This window comes from Oryza glaberrima, chromosome 4, assembly GCF_000147395.1.
Source record: "Oryza glaberrima chromosome 4, OglaRS2, whole genome shotgun sequence".
NCBI classification, from domain to species: domain Eukaryota; kingdom Viridiplantae; phylum Streptophyta; class Magnoliopsida; order Poales; family Poaceae; genus Oryza; species Oryza glaberrima.
In genome coordinates this window covers 19,812,951-19,828,800 of record NC_068329.1, presented here as the reverse complement: position 1 = coordinate 19,828,800, position 15,850 = coordinate 19,812,951, and the positions used below count along the sequence as shown (strand labels likewise).

The window sequence follows — 15,850 nt, the reverse complement described above, 5'->3', positions numbered from 1 at the left end:
TCTCAAAATTTAACAGCTGAGAGTATACTTCCATAACAGAGATTGGTTCAGATTTCATGCCGATTGCAGAAACAACAGAATCATAATCACCATCTAGGCCGTTCAGAATATAAGCAATCAAATCTTCCTCATCTAGAGGCTTTCCCGTTGCAGCTATGTCATCAGAGAGCACCTTCATCTTCCCAAAATATTCAGTAATGGACATGGCACCTTTTAGGGTTGTCTAGAGAGCGAGGCGATTGTTGAGGGAGCGCGTGCGCGTCTGGGAGCAGAACAGCTTCCCAATCGCACGCCATGCCTGTGCCGCCGTCCTTGAATCAGCAACTTGGTTGAGGATCTCTCGTGATAGAGAGGAGAAGATGTAGCCGAGGAGCTGTTGATCTGCAGCATACCATTCTTCAAACACCGGATTTGGGACCTTCTTCACCGTCTTGTCCGCCTGCTCCTGATTGACTTCGGTGCTTGGGGCCGCGGTCTTGCCGTCGATGTGCCCTTCAAGGCGTGCGCCGCAGATGGCCGCGAGCATCTGTGCCGCCCAGACTGCATGGTTTAGTTTGGTCAGCTTCTCCATGATGGTGAAGCCGCAGACTGGATTGGATGAGGTGGAAGAAGACGAGCTAGCCATGCTAGGAAGGCTCTGATACCATGAAAAGAAACTAATCTAGGTTAACGTTGTTGATACGACGATCCGTGTTAATTAGCGCACTCAAACGTGCGGGAGTAATACATATAGCTGTGCGCACAGGTAGAGGAAAACCGAATCCCTATTTACATGTAACAGCAACAACCTTATCTCTATCTAGTTCGGTTTTTCTCTTATCCTGTTTATACGTGATTATATTATCTCTGACATTGGGACTTTACTTGCGCTAGTTTTAAAAACTGAGGGATGCATTACGGTTTAGGGACGAATTTTAGATTCGTCGACAAATTAAGGGATGTGAAGTGAACTTATTCCTTTGTAGCCACCACCAAAGTATTTATTGGGCTTGTGCATCTATGTCATGGAGGTTTCTTTTTTTTTGAAAAAACTCCACTTGACTTCCTTAAAGTAGACCGAATCTAATATGTACCCCTCAACCAGAAAACCGGATATAACGACTCTCCGAACTATTGAAACCAGTACAATTTAACTCCCCAGCGGTTTTGGAGGACGGTTTTGCTGACGTGGCACTGATGTGGCTGTGTTGACCTAGTCTTATTCCTACGTGGCGCTTACGTGGCATTAGAATTAAGAAAATATTCGTGGGATCCATCTGTCATTCACACACACAAAAATATAGTGTAGGACCCACTAACATGTGGGGCCCACATGTCATCCCCTCTCTCTCTCTCCAAGTCTTCTTTATGTCGACGGTCCAGAGCGGCAGCCCGAGCCCTGCGCAACGCCGGCGCCGCGGTGGAGGATGCGAGCAAACACTGGGCGCCGCACGGCGCGGTGCTGACGGCGTTCGTCGTCGGGATCAACTTGCTCATGGTCCTCCTCGTGTTCTTCTACTTCTGGCGGTTCTTCTCCGGTAAGCGTGGGCCACCGTCGTTGTCGTCCATGGCCGGCGGCGCCGATGACGAGGAGGCGTCGTCGTCGGACACGTCGCATCTAGTCAATCACTGGCCGGACTCGAGCCGTGCCATCCATGGCCATTTTCACTCGATCGGGTGGTTGTTGGTTCGGTTTTTTTTTTTTTTTTACCGGTCAATGCGGGCGCGGAGCTTCTTGACGAAGCGCTCGTTGTCCTCCTCGGCGACGTGGAACACGCTCCACGAAGGCCTGACGCTGCGCGAGCTCCAGCGTGGCACGTCCACCTCCCAGTGCGCGTACCACCTGCGGCCGCGGGCCCCGACGCCGCTGTTCGCGTCCGCCCGCATGAGGCCCGTGCGGAGGCGGTCGAACGACGGGTGCATCGTGGAGTTCCGCGACGGCGACCTGGCGCGCCTCCTCCCGCGGTGCGGCCACCGGTTCCACGTTCCACGCCGACTGCGTCGGCGCGTGGCTGCGTCTCCACTCCACCTGGCCGCTTTGCCGCGCCACCGCGCTCCCCCTCGCCGCCTCCACCGCCACCGCCTTCCCGTTCCCGCTGGTGTCGCCGAGCCCGAGCCCGACGTCGGAGGCGGAGTACACGCCTACACGGACACGAGCAGTGACGAGTGACGACGCGATGTCATCCTCTTGCTGTCAGCATCCCGCCGGCCACTCCCGCAGCCGCCGCCACGACGCCCTCGGAGAGGCCGCTGGCGACATGTCCGACGACGACGCCTCCTCGTCATCGGGGCCGCTGGCCATGGACGACGACGACGGTGGCCCACGCTTACCGGAGAAGAACCGCCAGAAGTAGAAGAACACGAGGAGGACCATGAGCAAGTTGATCCCGACGACGAACGCCGTCAGCACCGCGCCGCGCGGCGCCCAGTGTTTGCTCGCATCCTCCATCGCCGGCGCCGGCGTCGGCGCAGGGCTCGGGCTGCCACTGGACCGTCGACATAAACAAAAGTTGGAGAGAGAGGATGTCATGTGGGCCCCATGAATTATGTGTGTGTGAATGACAAACGGGTCTCACAAATATTTTTTAATTCTAATACAACATAAGCACCACATGAGACTAAGACCAGGTCAACACCGCCACGTTAGCAAAACCGTCCTCTAAAACCGTTGGGGAGTCAAATTGCACTGGTTTCTATAGTTCAGAGAGTCGTTCTATCCGGTTTTCTGGTTGGTTTTCTGGTTGAAGGGTACAAATTAGATTCGGTATATTTTTAAGGGAGTCAAAGTGGACTTTTTACTCAGGCCACCAGAGCTTTCAGAAAACAAAACTAAAAAAAAAGACTACCTATTAAAGTTTTGAATCTTACATAATTTTCAACCAATAGATATAGCCTGTTTTAAATTAAATAAAAAATATGAGCATGTCAAATACGTAAATCTAGAGAAAAAATTGTTAAAAAAATTCTAATTGTAGTGAAATGTACTGTAACTAAGTATAAGTGTTATGTAACTGAGTGTAATGGATATATACAAGAACACAAATCATGATGGAAGATTCTATGGATAAAAAAGTGAAAGATATAAGCTCAAAAATCCGTCGCAAGTGAAATAAAAAATCACAAAAGAAGGGATGTCCAAAATTTTCTGAGTTCAAAGACAAGCAAAAGGAAGTAAAAATGCACACCTGAAATATGAATCAAAATTAAAATAAACGATTCGTAGTTTAAAATCTAAGTAAGAGAAACGTCAAGTTCAAAGATATTGAGTTGGACAGTTGGACCTTAAGACAAAAATTGAATATTTGGCATGCATCTTTGCTAAAATTGGTGGACATGAACATGAGTGCGATGGTTAAGGATTTTAACTTTAACCCCACCGAAGTGGGTGCACAGCGCATCACCTAGCCACCGATCGATACATAGTTCATTTTCTTCATGCTCAAAATTATTTTGCTAGTAATTTGTAAGTCTTGCCACGTTATTCATCCTGAGTTTCTGATACCTACCGTAGTGACACACAACTTCAGTCATGTAGAGTATGAATGTACTGTGAAGATGATGTCATGTGCTACACCTGTTTGACTTGTTACAAGGTCACTAGCCTGTCCAACTAATATTCTGCACTGAACTTATATTGATCGAGAGAGACAGGAAAAAATCTCTCGAAGTTAAATATGGGGAAGAAAAGGAACTCCCCTACTCTGATAACAAAAACTGCTCAAATGCAGTGTGTATGATACTTTATGATGGATGCGTTCACCACTGTCTGACGGACACGCGTGTTCTACAGCAGCTGGAAGAACATTCAACGCTTGCGGGGCCTCGATCGTTATCAAATGGAGGCATGGGCTACCCAACCTCACACATGCCGATCGGTCGATCGCGTCATGTACATGAAGGAGTACATCGCGTCGCATCACCGGGGCTTTTCGCAGTTTTGTATCTTGCGAGCACTGGGCCACGACGAAATTTGGAGTACCTGTCGATTGAACAGTCCGTACTACATCCGCTTCAAAATATACTCCATCCATCCAGAATATAACAAGTTTTAGAGTTTGGATACGGTTATTAAGAAAATAGGTAAAAGTGAGTAGTGTAGAATTGTGATTGAATGAGTAGTGAAGGTATGTGGGAAAAATGAATGGTGGAGAGTTGTGATTGGTTGGTAAGAGAATGTTGGTGGAGAAATTGTTATATTTTGGAACAAATCATAAGAACTGAAATTGTTATATTTTGGGATGGATGAAGTAACTAACTATTTCTAGCACAGTACATTATCTCAAAATGAAACTATTTCTCCACCTACCTTATCCCAACCAATCACAACCATTTTTCAATTATTCTCATCTAATTTTTAATATCCATGTCAATATTGAAAATGTCTATATATTTTGGGACGTAGGAGTAGCAGGTGGCTTCATCGAGCAACCTCCTCCATGTGATCAATTTGGCACGTGAAATATGCACTGTGGATTAGAAAATCCAGTCTACGTCCTGACGGCGATGGTGTTTCGTACAGTTTTTATATGCAGCAAACCACAGCGATGGACTGCTCGAGTGATCAGCAGGCAAGCTGCAGTTAGAGAAGAGCAAGCTCGCCGCCGCCGCCGCCGCCGACGTCTCGTCGGCGTGTTCGTGGCGCAGGGCCGAACCGACGGAGTGAGCCGCTACGGTGAGTGACAGTTACTTGTTCTGTTGTTCATGTGTTTCTGCCTGCAATTAAGTGAGCGAACTGGATGTGCCTGATGCCCCCTGGTGGTGGTGTTGGCCGAAGTTACTCCGCAAACGTTGTTGGAGTAGGTAGATACAGAAGCAGAGTATGTACTTTCTGAATCGATAGAACTCGTGCGCCTGAATTTTTCTGAGTAGACTAGATTGTGGAGTTTGGTGATGGAATCGGGGCCTAGTACTCGGTTCAGAGTTTCTCAGAGCTTCCCTGCAAATATAGCTCTATCTTGTGTGCTTTTTTTCACTGAAGACTGAACAATATCTTGTCAGGAAATGAAAACAGAGGAATACTCAGTAAACGATCGAATTGTCAGGATTAAGAATTTAGATAGAAGAGATCTGGTGTTAAGTGAATTCTGAGTTTAATAGTAACTGTTTTCCTGGGCCATTATTGATGGCCACAGCACTTCAGCTCAGATCATGTCAGGTAAGGTATGGTGTCATGGCGAGATTAGTGAACTTTCTTTAACGAATGAGACAAGTGAACTTTCTTGCTAGATGCCACATACTACTGAGGTAGATGTGGTCATCCTTTTCTTAATGCTACCAAGTACATCTTGTTTGATTAGGTAGGGGCATTTGATACAGATCTCACCAGAGCAAATTGAGCCAACCAACCACACAAGCACCTTATCACTGTCCAGTCACCAGTATCTTAACACTGAATCTATTGGAAACGATAACTTGTTAAAAGTAGGCTATCTTTTTGGATAAAAAAGCAGTGGATTCATTTTAGCACTTGCGTTTTGGATATATTCGTCGGCACAAACTATATCAATTGCACAAATGACTTGTGATACCTTGCAAATTGCCTGCAGACGTGTCTCGGCCTTCACGGACATCCTGTAGCGCTTCGGCGCTGTAACTGGGCTCGTCACCAATTTTCAGAAATCCCAAGTGGCGGCCATCAGATGCGGCGGCATCGAGTTGAATGAGGTTCTTGAGGGCGTCCCTGTGGTGAGGGCAAGTTTCCCCATCAAGTACTTGGGCCTCCCCCTAGCTCTGGGAAGACTGCGGAAGGTGGACTTGCAACCTGTCTTTGACAAAATTTTCAGAAGGGTAGCAAGCTGGAGAGGAAAAAACATGGCGGCGGCTGGAAGAACTACGCTCGTCAAATCTGTGCTAACGGCGCAACCAATCTACCTTCTGACCGCTCTGAAAATCACAAAGGAATCCCTCGAGCAGCTAGACAAGCAGCGGCACCGCTTCCTCTGGGCAGGCACGGGTGATATTACCGGAGGGAAATGCAAGGTCAATTGGACAAAGACGTGCATGCCAACCAGCCAAGGAGGATTGGGGGTCCTAAATCTGGACAAATTCACGAGGGCCTTGAGGTTGAGATGGCTGTGGCATGAATGGAAGGACCAGACCAAACCTTGGGTGGGGCTGGAGACGCCATGTGATGAAATAGATAGGAACCTCTTCGCCGCCTCAACAAACATAACAATAGGGGACGGAAACACGGTGCGATTTTGGGAGTCCGCGTGGATTGGTGGGCGAAGACCCAAAGACCTCATGCCACTTGTCTATACGATCTCAAAAAACAGAGGAAAATCCCTTCGGCAAGGAAAGGAGGAGGACGCCTGGGTGCAAGATTTGAAGCTTGATTCACAATCATCTATCACAGTCGACCTCGTCGAACAGCTAGTCGCACTGTGGGAAGCGGTCCGAAATGTGCACTTAGACGTTGGAGAACCGGATCAGATTACTTGGAAGTTCACAAACAACGGGCACTACACGGCCTCCTCGGCTTACCATGCACAGCGCTGTGGGGCGCCGAGCACAAACTTCAATTCCTTGATTTGGAAAGCTTGGGCGCCGGGGAAATACAAATTTCATGCTTGGCTCATCATTCAGAACAGAGTCTGGACTTCAGACCGGCTTGCGACCAGGGGATGGCAGAACAATGGTTGTTGCCCTCTTTGCCGCCGCGAGACTGAGACGGCATTGCACCTCATTGCCACTTGTAGATACACCAAGAGGATCTAGCACCTCGTCTCTGCATGGGTGGGCTATCAGCAGATGGACCCAACGGAATGGGAGGAAGCCCAGTCAGTCAAACAGTGGTGGGAGAACATTGTAAACACACCAAGTGTCCTGAAAAAAGGACTTCGATCGCTCATTTTGTTAGTCGTCTGGGAAATTTGGAAAGAGAGGAATTGGCGGATTTTTGATCACAAAGAGGTGGCAACGAACTTCCTACTGATGAAAATCAAAGAGGAGACGAGCCTTTGGGCTTTAGCAGGAGGTAAGCGGTTGCGTGAGTTAATCCCGCACTCTGTATAGTGTACAGCTATAGTGGTTCTCCGTTTTCCTCTTACCTCCAAGGGTTTGTATTTTGTCCTGCTCTATTCAATGAAAAGGCAATCTAGTGTTGTTTTCCGTTAAAAAAAAAGATGCGTTCGTGATTTCTTCTGCAAAGGAGTCTGCAACAACATACTCAAACGTTGGAAGGCCAACATGGTGAGAGAGATGCATCGCTTGTACAGGGTGCTCGCACACGTGGCGTCCAGGTCAGCGGGCATCGCGCGCACGAGCTGCCACGTCACCCACGCGATGGGGCGTGCGCCTCTCGTGCTGATTGGCCGCGCCGTTCCCATTATTGGTGGGGCGATCCCAATTATTGCCATCAACTATGGAATTCTCGTCGCGTGCTGGATGCTGTACATGTTTGATGTTGTCCAGGTTTGTTGCTCTCACACATTATGAATGAACGCGAATCTCTCGGTGTTAATGGAAGACTTTGGAGTCGAATTTTGGATTACTGCATGCATGATTGCATATCATATCTACCTGTTTCTTTTTCTCTGTTGAAATGATCAATGAACGTATCGATTTGATTTATGTTCATGAAGACAAACTGAAAAAAGTGTACAATTTGGCAGAGTAAATTGATTTGCCGTGCCATGGCACTCCACTTCTCCTGGCGTAGCACGTCGCCGTTCTTGGATACTGTCTGCTCCTCCGTATACGATCTCTACAACTCCAGTGCGATTCACAGGGCTAGTTGCGGTGAACAGCTCGTCGTCAACGGCCCGAACAGCGGCGAGCCCCGGGAGAAACACGTCGTCAACGACGGTGACCTCGGCGACTACTGGCAGCATTCTCCGACGCCGGATTTCCTCGACAGCGACCGGATTTACGCCGTCCTGGTGCTGGGGTGCGTTTGCAGCAGCGGCGGTTGTGGACGTGGGGAGGCCCATGCGAAGCAGGGGCATGACGTCTCCGGGGAAAAGCGGCCGAGTCGGCGGGACGGCCTCGGCCGCTCGTTCTGGTGGATCATGGTGGCGAGGAAGTACGAGTGGTGCGTAACGTACGCCGTGGTGGTGGCGACGCTGCAGCTGTTCCTGCGCCTGACCGGGGCCAACGTCACCACGCTTTTCCTGCCCATGCTGTCCCGGGCGACGGGCTGCGGCAAGGCGGCGCTGGCCGGACACGCCGTGCTGGTGCTGGCGAACGCCGGCGGCGTCCTCGGGTCGGCGCTCGCCGCGAGGACGTACGGCCGCGAGGTCATGTGCGTCATCGGCGGCGTGCTCATCGTGTTCTGCCAGGTGAACTAACTACTGGAGTATCTGTGTACGTGTCCTTATATTACGACGTGTTCGACTAAGGCGTTATATGCACGTTGCTGTACCGCCACCAGGTGGTGATCCCGGTGGCCATGGAGATGCACGGGGGAGGCGGCGCGTACGCGGCGGCGGCGGCGGCGGCGGCGACGTTCTTCGTGGCGTGCGCGGCGTCGGGCGGGTGCGGGTGGTCGTGGGGGGCGCTGTTCTGGGCCGTGCCGGGGGAGGGTGTCCGGTCGGCGGGGGACGCGGTGGGCGCGGCGCTCGGGTTCGCGCTGGGATTCGCGCAGACGCACTGCTTCCTGCTGATGCTGCGCCAGCTCAAGCACGCGGCGCTCGCCTACTACGCCGTCTGGATCTGGTCGTGACACGCACGCCTCGTCCGCATCATCGGCCGTCGCGCGCGTGCGGCCCGTCGCCATCGTCGGCCCCCGATCGACCCGCGGCCAGAGCCTCCTCGATCGAGCGGCGGATGCGGTGCATGCACAGACAGGCAGAATCACTGCCGAACGACACTAGCTGTGTTGTACGTTGCATGTAGCTGTGGTCTTTCTCGCCGTCGATAAAGACGCCAGGACGGTGGCTGGATCAATCACGGTGGCACTCGGATTTTCTTTTTCGACGAACTGCGGCAAAAAGCATGTGTGCGCCCCTATCTATCCACGAGAACCCATACAGTCTGTGTGGTGTACGTGTGCGCGAGCCGGTGGACAGTGGACTTGGCCTGGATCACGGATACGTGCATAATTGCATCTGTATCTGTTAGTAACTAGTAAGTCTATTTTTCCCATTTTTCTTGGTGTGGATACCGTGTAGTGTAGACAACTATACACTACACACGCTGTACATTTGATGGACCGATTTAAATCACTATAATTAAACAGCCATGTCTTGTGTTCAAAAACAGTGGTGTGATGACTTTTAGCGTGGGCGATGTGAGCCAACAACAACCGAAATCTCGGAAAGTTTCGATTCGTCTGCAGATGCTCTCATCACAAAGGCTGCCGCTCCGAAGTCTGACCGACTGAACCTTAAAAAAGAGAGATGTGCTGCTGATGAGGGAAGAAATTCCCGGGGTCCCCCTGGCCCCTCCTCTACCGCTAGTACACAGCACCCGATTTGCTCCGCCGGGAAAACGAAACACCAGAGATACGCTGCTGCTGCCTTTATGCCGTCTCCTAAAATTAGCCATCGTGCAGCAGTGCGCGGCACAGATGCTGTCCGCCTGTCACGCTCGCGAGCCGGATTCGCGAGATCTCCGAGATGGGCAGATGGCCCCCCCGCGAATGCATCGCCCGTCGTCGTGCCGAACGGCGCAGGCAAATCGACGGGTCGAGTGACAGGAACGCACGGACGCAGGCACGACGACACGCACGCACTCCGTTGTTCGGTTGACCCCAGCGGCCACACCGGGCGAAGGGAGGAGGAGGGATCTTTTATTTAGCCGCCGGCGTGCCCTTTTCCACGGCGGAATGATGGAGTGTCGCGGCCCGTCCACAGACGCCGGGTGGAAATGTGTGGATTCGAGCGGCGGCGGAGCTGATAATCCAGCGGGCGCGACGAGGTTGCGGCACCACTGGGTTGGGGGGCAGAGCCATGTGTGCATGCATGGGGATGGCCGGGTGGACGCGACACGACTCCACGCGCGCACACTTATCACTCGACACTCCACCAAGCAGCTAGGCAGCTAGCAGCATTGACCACATTGGGAATCCTTCTTGTCCAGGAACCGTATCAAGGATCGCGCACTGGCAGATGATATCGTGAGAGAAACGGATAATCCCTACTTGCGGTATCTGTTGTGACATAATATGGGCAGCTGTTCTTTCTTGATACGACGGTTGGAAATCATCCAAGGGAAAAAGCGTCGCGGCAGTAGCTCCTCTGCTTTTGCTCCTGCTTGGGAAGCTTCAAATTCTAGTAAGAAACTAGAAATTGAATGAGATCTGAACAATTTTTAGGAGCTGGATATTTTAAAAGAAACTATAGCTACCAGAAACTTTCTAAACATGACCAATATTAATTAATATTGCTTGTCTGAGAAAGATAGGGTATGTTGGTTTGATAGCTAGAGTCATCTTGCCAAACCTTATGCACATCATATTTTATTATCTAGTGCTTGATTCATTATTAACTATGACATGTCACACTTATTACTACTCAGTCCCACAAATTATACACTCAATTTAGTGCCAAACTTTATCACACAATATATACTCGGAACTCATATATTCTCTTTGTGTTCTTAAATGCTAATCACAAGAGCTTTCTATCAGTATTCAGTGGTGCAAAACCTGGGCTCTTTTCTAAAATAGCACATAAAAACCATAACTAATTTGGAAAGAGCAATGTTCAGCAATAGCAGAATTAGCTTCCTTTAGCGTTTAAAGTTCAAACAGTTTGGCCAGAATCATGACAGTGAGATTAAGACGGATAAGAACCAGTAACACTCACTCACAAGGAGTTTCCAGCAGGGCCTGATAAGGTGGTGTATCAACCTGAATCCGGGAAAGCCTCCGAGCTTTCGTTTTCTGAAGGTGCGACCTGCGCGACCGAGAAAAGGAAACCCATTTCCACCCTGCGTTATGCGGGCTGGCCAGTAGAATCTGCATTGAAAACCTAACACGCCACAGTTTCTAGCATGCCTCAATGTCAATGGCGCGTGCTGTTTTTATTTTATCTCACCCTTTTCAGCAGAAAATGACCTTATAATCCGATTTATCCAACATGGAGAATTGGAGCGGTACAAGCAGCAACTACTACCAGTGGTGCTCCCAACGATGCCCGTGTTTGTGCACAGCTCCGCCTCTGGTAATCGTCAGCTGACAAGCGTCACATAGGAGATGCGCTCTAGTGCTCTACTTCTGCTAGCTCTTTCCTCTGATGAAGTTTTTGTGCTGAACCCACTTGATAAACACCACATGCAAAGATTGCAATATCTTCTTCATGGGAGCAAGTACGGGCTGTACGAAGCCCTGTGTGATGACTCATATTGCTCTACTAGACACTAGTGACCTTTAATTCCACATTCGTGTTTGTGTTTTTTAAGTAATGGATATGGTGCACATTATAATATATAGAGCCTATTCAAAATAATTGATCATAGCAAGTTACTCTCCCTCCAGAAATATAATGGATTTTGGCTACTTCTCTAAGCACAAAACCAAAATCAGGGTGTTGCTAACTGGCGTGCGCGCGCAGCTGTCCCCCGGCCCACAAAGCCTATCGGCCTTTTTTTTTTCTCTTTTATTCACGATTTTTTCTTTCGTTTTTTTTGCATTTTTTTCCTTTTTTCTGATTATTTTTTTAATCTTTAGCACACTTATTTTTTAAAAAATGTTTTGAGTTGAAAGTTTTTAAATCTTAACTTGAAAATTTTTAAATCTAATTTGAAAGTATTTAAATCTTGAGGTGAAAGATTTCGAATTTAAGTTGAAAGTTTTCAAATCTCGAGTCGAAAGTTTTCGAATCGAAGTCGAAAGTTTTTAAATCTGAGTCAAAAGTTTTCATATTTTTTTCAAATCTTAACTTAAAAATTTTCAAATCTGTACTTGAAAGTTTTCAAATCTCGAGTTGAAAGTTTTCGAATCTGATTTGAAAGTTTTCGAATCTGATTTGAAAATTTTCAAATCTCAAGTTGAAAGTTTTCGAATCTAAGTTGAAAGTTTTTGAATCTCGAGTTGAAAATTTTTAAATCTAAGTTGAAAGTTTTCAAATATGAGTTGAAATTTTTCATTCGAAGTTGAAAGTTTTTAAGTCGGAGTTGAAAGTTTTCAAATCTGGGCTGAAAGTTTACACATATATGGAAAAATCTGCCTATTAGGTCATGTGGGCCGGCGCGTACGCGCCAATTAGGATTCCTCCCAAAATCACTTAAGTGCATGTTTTGAATAGAGGAAATAACACACATAAATAAAACATATGAAAATGAACACACATAAATGTAAGTTAAAACAAAGAATTGAAAAGCGAAGGCAAGATTAATATTTAGACATTTAGAGCACAATATTTTTAAGAAAGATAATATCTACGCTAACGCCCTATAATTACGTTTAGATTATAGTTTGAACTAAAAGCCACCTAAAAATTATCTTTTCCAAAACTTCTCTCTCCTTATCCTACGCGACATGAGTAAGCTTATTGCGGATGGTGGTTCAAGCTAGATCAGTGGTGGGGGAGGAGTAGGCGGGGACTTGACGGTGTCGCGGAGGATAACCTATAGTAGGACTTAGGAGGCCGCGGATGAGGTCGAGAATCTCAGGCGGGTACCTACGGTTTGCCTATGCGCGTGACAAATAGCTCTTGGCCTAACATCGGGTAGAACCGGTGGATGTGTTGTTGCCTACAGCTACTGCGTGCCAGACCCTCCTGACCCGCAACAACCTCGACTTTATCCTCCCCTTTCCTCAGAACCATCATGCTCCCTAGCAGGCTCCATATCCTCGCTCTTTCTATGCTCTTGCATAATAGCACGAACGTACCATATGAAATTGGTCGATCGGACCATCCTATAGTATTCCTGATATTTATATCTTATTTTATTAGAGGATTCGGATCCTCTATAATTATTATAGAGGCTATGATTTGTACCATCAGCGTTTTAAAACGCAATTGTTTTTACACTATAAGATTAATATTATAGCAACTCACACACAAAGTGTCACCCTATTCGTGGATAATGGAGATCAGGGCTAATGTCCCTCGTGAATGCGGATCGTACGTGTAATTTGTGGCAATCCTTTGAACTTGCGCATGGTCACTGCTCAACGTGCGTGTGATGAAGCAAACACCAAACAGTGAAGCATGTGCGCAACCAAAGATCAAACTGAGAGAGTGAGCCGTGGCGAACAATTCAGGACCGGGACACACTACCGCCACTCGTGTCGCGGCCTCGTACGCCCGGACACAAAAAGAGAGATAGCACGATTGATGCTGATCATAAGCTAGCTAGCCAGTGCTTCCTCTGTTTCACAATGTAAATCATTTTAGCATTTTTCACATTCTTATTTATATAAATGAATCTAGATAAATATATATATATCTAGATTCATTCACATTAATATAAATGTGGAAAATGCTAGAATGACTTACATTGTGAAATGGAGGGAGAGGGAGTAGTCGTAGTAGTACAAGATTAGCTTAGCACGGGGTTAACTAGAGAGCACGATAGCCCGGTGTACTAATGGAGCCTGCACCATCGAGCATTTGCATTCTAGCCAGAGATACACGGATTGGGGATAGGCTCAAAGGAAAAAAAAAGGGACGTTTCCAACGACCATGAGGAACCATGAACTTTAAATTCCTTTGCTTGGGATTCCTAGTAGATAGATCAAATCAAGTACTAGCGGACAGGGTATCTTTGGGAGATATTGACAGCCAAAGTGCCAAACGGCGCGTGCGCTCTCTGCGGGCAGAAAAGAGAACCAACGAGTTTTTGTAGTTCTCAAAAAAAAAAAACGAGTTTTTGTAGTTCTAAAAAAAAAAAGGGTAGAAGAAGCTCTTATCGATGGATGGGTGATCTATTATTTTGCCGGATACCCAGTCAACAGAACGCGAGTGGTGACCAGGTAGGGATAAAAATGGAACAGATAGTTTCCGTCCGCTCTGGACAAAAACGGATACGGATACCTTTCGGATCGGATAATTCTCGGATAGTTCGGATACGGATATGAATACGGATATTTTCTCCTGGATACGAATACGAATATGGTACCAGGGTTTCCGTCTGATACGGATAATAATTCGGATATCCGGTGAACAGTGCTATTCGGATATCCGCAGGACCCATAAGACATACCCCATTTCTTTCTAACTCTATAACCTTCAATATATCTTTATAGATTTTAATAGTAGTTTATCTCTTAACACTAGTCCATACTATTAATATTATTTAAATTTTAAAAAATATTTATAAATTATACCTCATTTTATATAAAATGAGCTAATTATATATGTTGATATTTGTTTCTATTAGAAGTTGAGTTGGTTTTCGTGTTCCGAGAAAAATTTGTTTCCGTATTCGTGTCCGATCATATTCGATTATTATTCGTATTCGAGATAATCCGTATTTGTTTCTGTATTCGAGCTATTCGTATTCGTTTTTGTATCCGGTAAAAAACATGAAAACGAATATGGTATGACATTATCCGTCCATATTCGCTCCGTTTTCATCCCTATGACCAGGGTCCAGGGTTATTGGCCTTGTCGAGCCGGTTCCCATGGAGAAACTGCTCGGTAAACTGGACAAGCCTTGAAAAATTCAAATTAATCTTCTGATCAAATTTATTGAATTTCGTTGGTAACTAAGCGGTAGTCATCGATTATTGTCAAAACTCAAAACCCCATCCTGAGCAGTAGTCGGTGATTATATATTAGTCGCGTTTCGATACCTCTTGCGATGACCTGTTATCAGCGTCATCTTGCCAAACGAAGGAGAAAAGAGTGATTTTACTGTTTTTAAGTACTCCTCCGTTCCAAATTATTTAAGAAGTAAGACATTTTAGATAAAAAGAGTTGTATATTATGATAGCATTTTTAATGATAAATCAAGTAACATTAATTTTACATGATTGATCTTTTTTATCTTTTTTCTATTAATGGTTAAAGTTAATTTTTTTTTATTTACCACTATACTAAAAATACTTATATTTTGGGACGGAGAGAGTAAGTAATACCATATCATTTAAAAAAAATTAGAATTTTTCGAAGCAGGTACCAAAATTTACTAAACATCTTGGTACATTTTGCCTCTTAAAGACCATAAGTTTTTTCGAAAGAAAATGCCTCAACTTATTGGTGTTGTTAGACTCGTGACAATCATGGAGCGATCGGAATGCCTGTATATTTGATAGTAAAATTTGTCATGTTCTAACAATAGCAAATATAAAGCACGCAACTGAACTATATATGGCGTGCATGAAAAGACTGATGGTATTGGCCGGCATACATCAAATCCTTCTTAGGCGCTTTTAGTTCCCACACAAAATTTTTACACACTGTCACATCGAACGTTTGAACATCTGCATTAAGTATTAAATATAGACTAAAAAATAACTAATTACACAGATTGCGACTAATTTGCGAGACAAATCTTTTAAAACTAATTGCTCTCTGATTTGACGATATGGTGCTATAGTAAATATTTGCTAATGACAAATTAATTAGGCTTAATAAATTCGTCTCGATGTTTACTGATGGATTATGTAATTAGCTTTTTGTTAGTGCCCGAACACCCATGCGACATCCTATATAATATCCGATGTGACACGCCAAAACTTTACACCCCTGAAACACCCCCTTAGTATTTCCTTTTCAGGACCCACACCATTCTAATGTCATCGTTGTTACTTGTTGAACATGAAGCTTCTCATGTTCCCCGTATGCTCCTTCGCACTGGCGGCTATACTGGTGAGCCCAGTTCACAATTGATTAAGATATAGATTCTACCTTGGTTTGGTTTTTGTTAGCTCGTTTTTAAATGATTAAATGGTGTGTTTTGTGCGAACACATTCTATATAAAAGTTAATTTAAAATATTAAATAAATACATTTTTAAGCTAATAATAATCAAAACTTAAT

General features: G+C 46.1%; 2 protein-coding genes, 1 non-coding gene and 1 pseudogene across 3 annotated transcripts; 2 read left to right on the top strand and 2 right to left on the bottom strand.

Moving 5' to 3' along the window:
• On the bottom strand, positions 1-139 carry LOC127772427 (small nucleolar RNA Z247). The gene has a single exon (XR_008017414.1). It is a non-coding gene; the product is annotated as a small nucleolar RNA Z247 (small nucleolar RNA).
• Positions 140-223: 84 nt separating this feature from the next.
• Positions 224-625, bottom strand: LOC127770859 (uncharacterized). The gene has a single exon (XM_052296637.1). It carries the CDS (start codon positions 623-625, stop codon positions 224-226), a length of 402 nt encoding a protein of 133 aa, XP_052152597.1.
• Positions 626-1,347: 722 nt separating this feature from the next.
• LOC127770858 (RING-H2 finger protein ATL64-like) lies at positions 1,348-2,333 on the top strand (annotated as a pseudogene).
• A 2,090-nt stretch (positions 2,334-4,423) lies between these two features.
• LOC127771076 (sugar transport protein MST1-like) lies at positions 4,424-9,154 on the top strand. Its single transcript, XM_052296894.1, has 4 exons — positions 4,424-4,651; positions 5,526-7,392; positions 7,593-8,258; positions 8,351-9,154. The coding sequence occupies exons 2-4, from the start codon at positions 7,168-7,170 to the stop codon at positions 8,639-8,641; spliced, it is 1,182 nt and encodes a 393-aa protein (XP_052152854.1). The 5' UTR covers positions 4,424-4,651; positions 5,526-7,167; the 3' UTR covers positions 8,642-9,154.
• The last annotated feature ends 6,696 nt before the right edge of the window (positions 9,155-15,850 follow it).

Excerpts from the sequence above, each read along its gene's own strand:
- LOC127770859 (XM_052296637.1), bottom strand. The coding sequence starts at position 625 with ATGGCTAGCTCGTCTTCTTCCACCTCATCCAATCCAGTCTGCGGCTTC.
- LOC127771076 (XM_052296894.1), top strand. The coding sequence starts at position 7,168 with ATGGTGAGAGAGATGCATCGCTTGTACAGGGTGCTCGCACACGTGGCG. Across the intron at positions 7,393-7,592 it reads ACATGTTTGATGTTGTCCAG|AGTAAATTGATTTGCCGTGC; the intron begins GTTTGTTGCTCT and ends ACAATTTGGCAG. Across the intron at positions 8,259-8,350 it reads TGCTCATCGTGTTCTGCCAG|GTGGTGATCCCGGTGGCCAT; the intron begins GTGAACTAACTA and ends TACCGCCACCAG.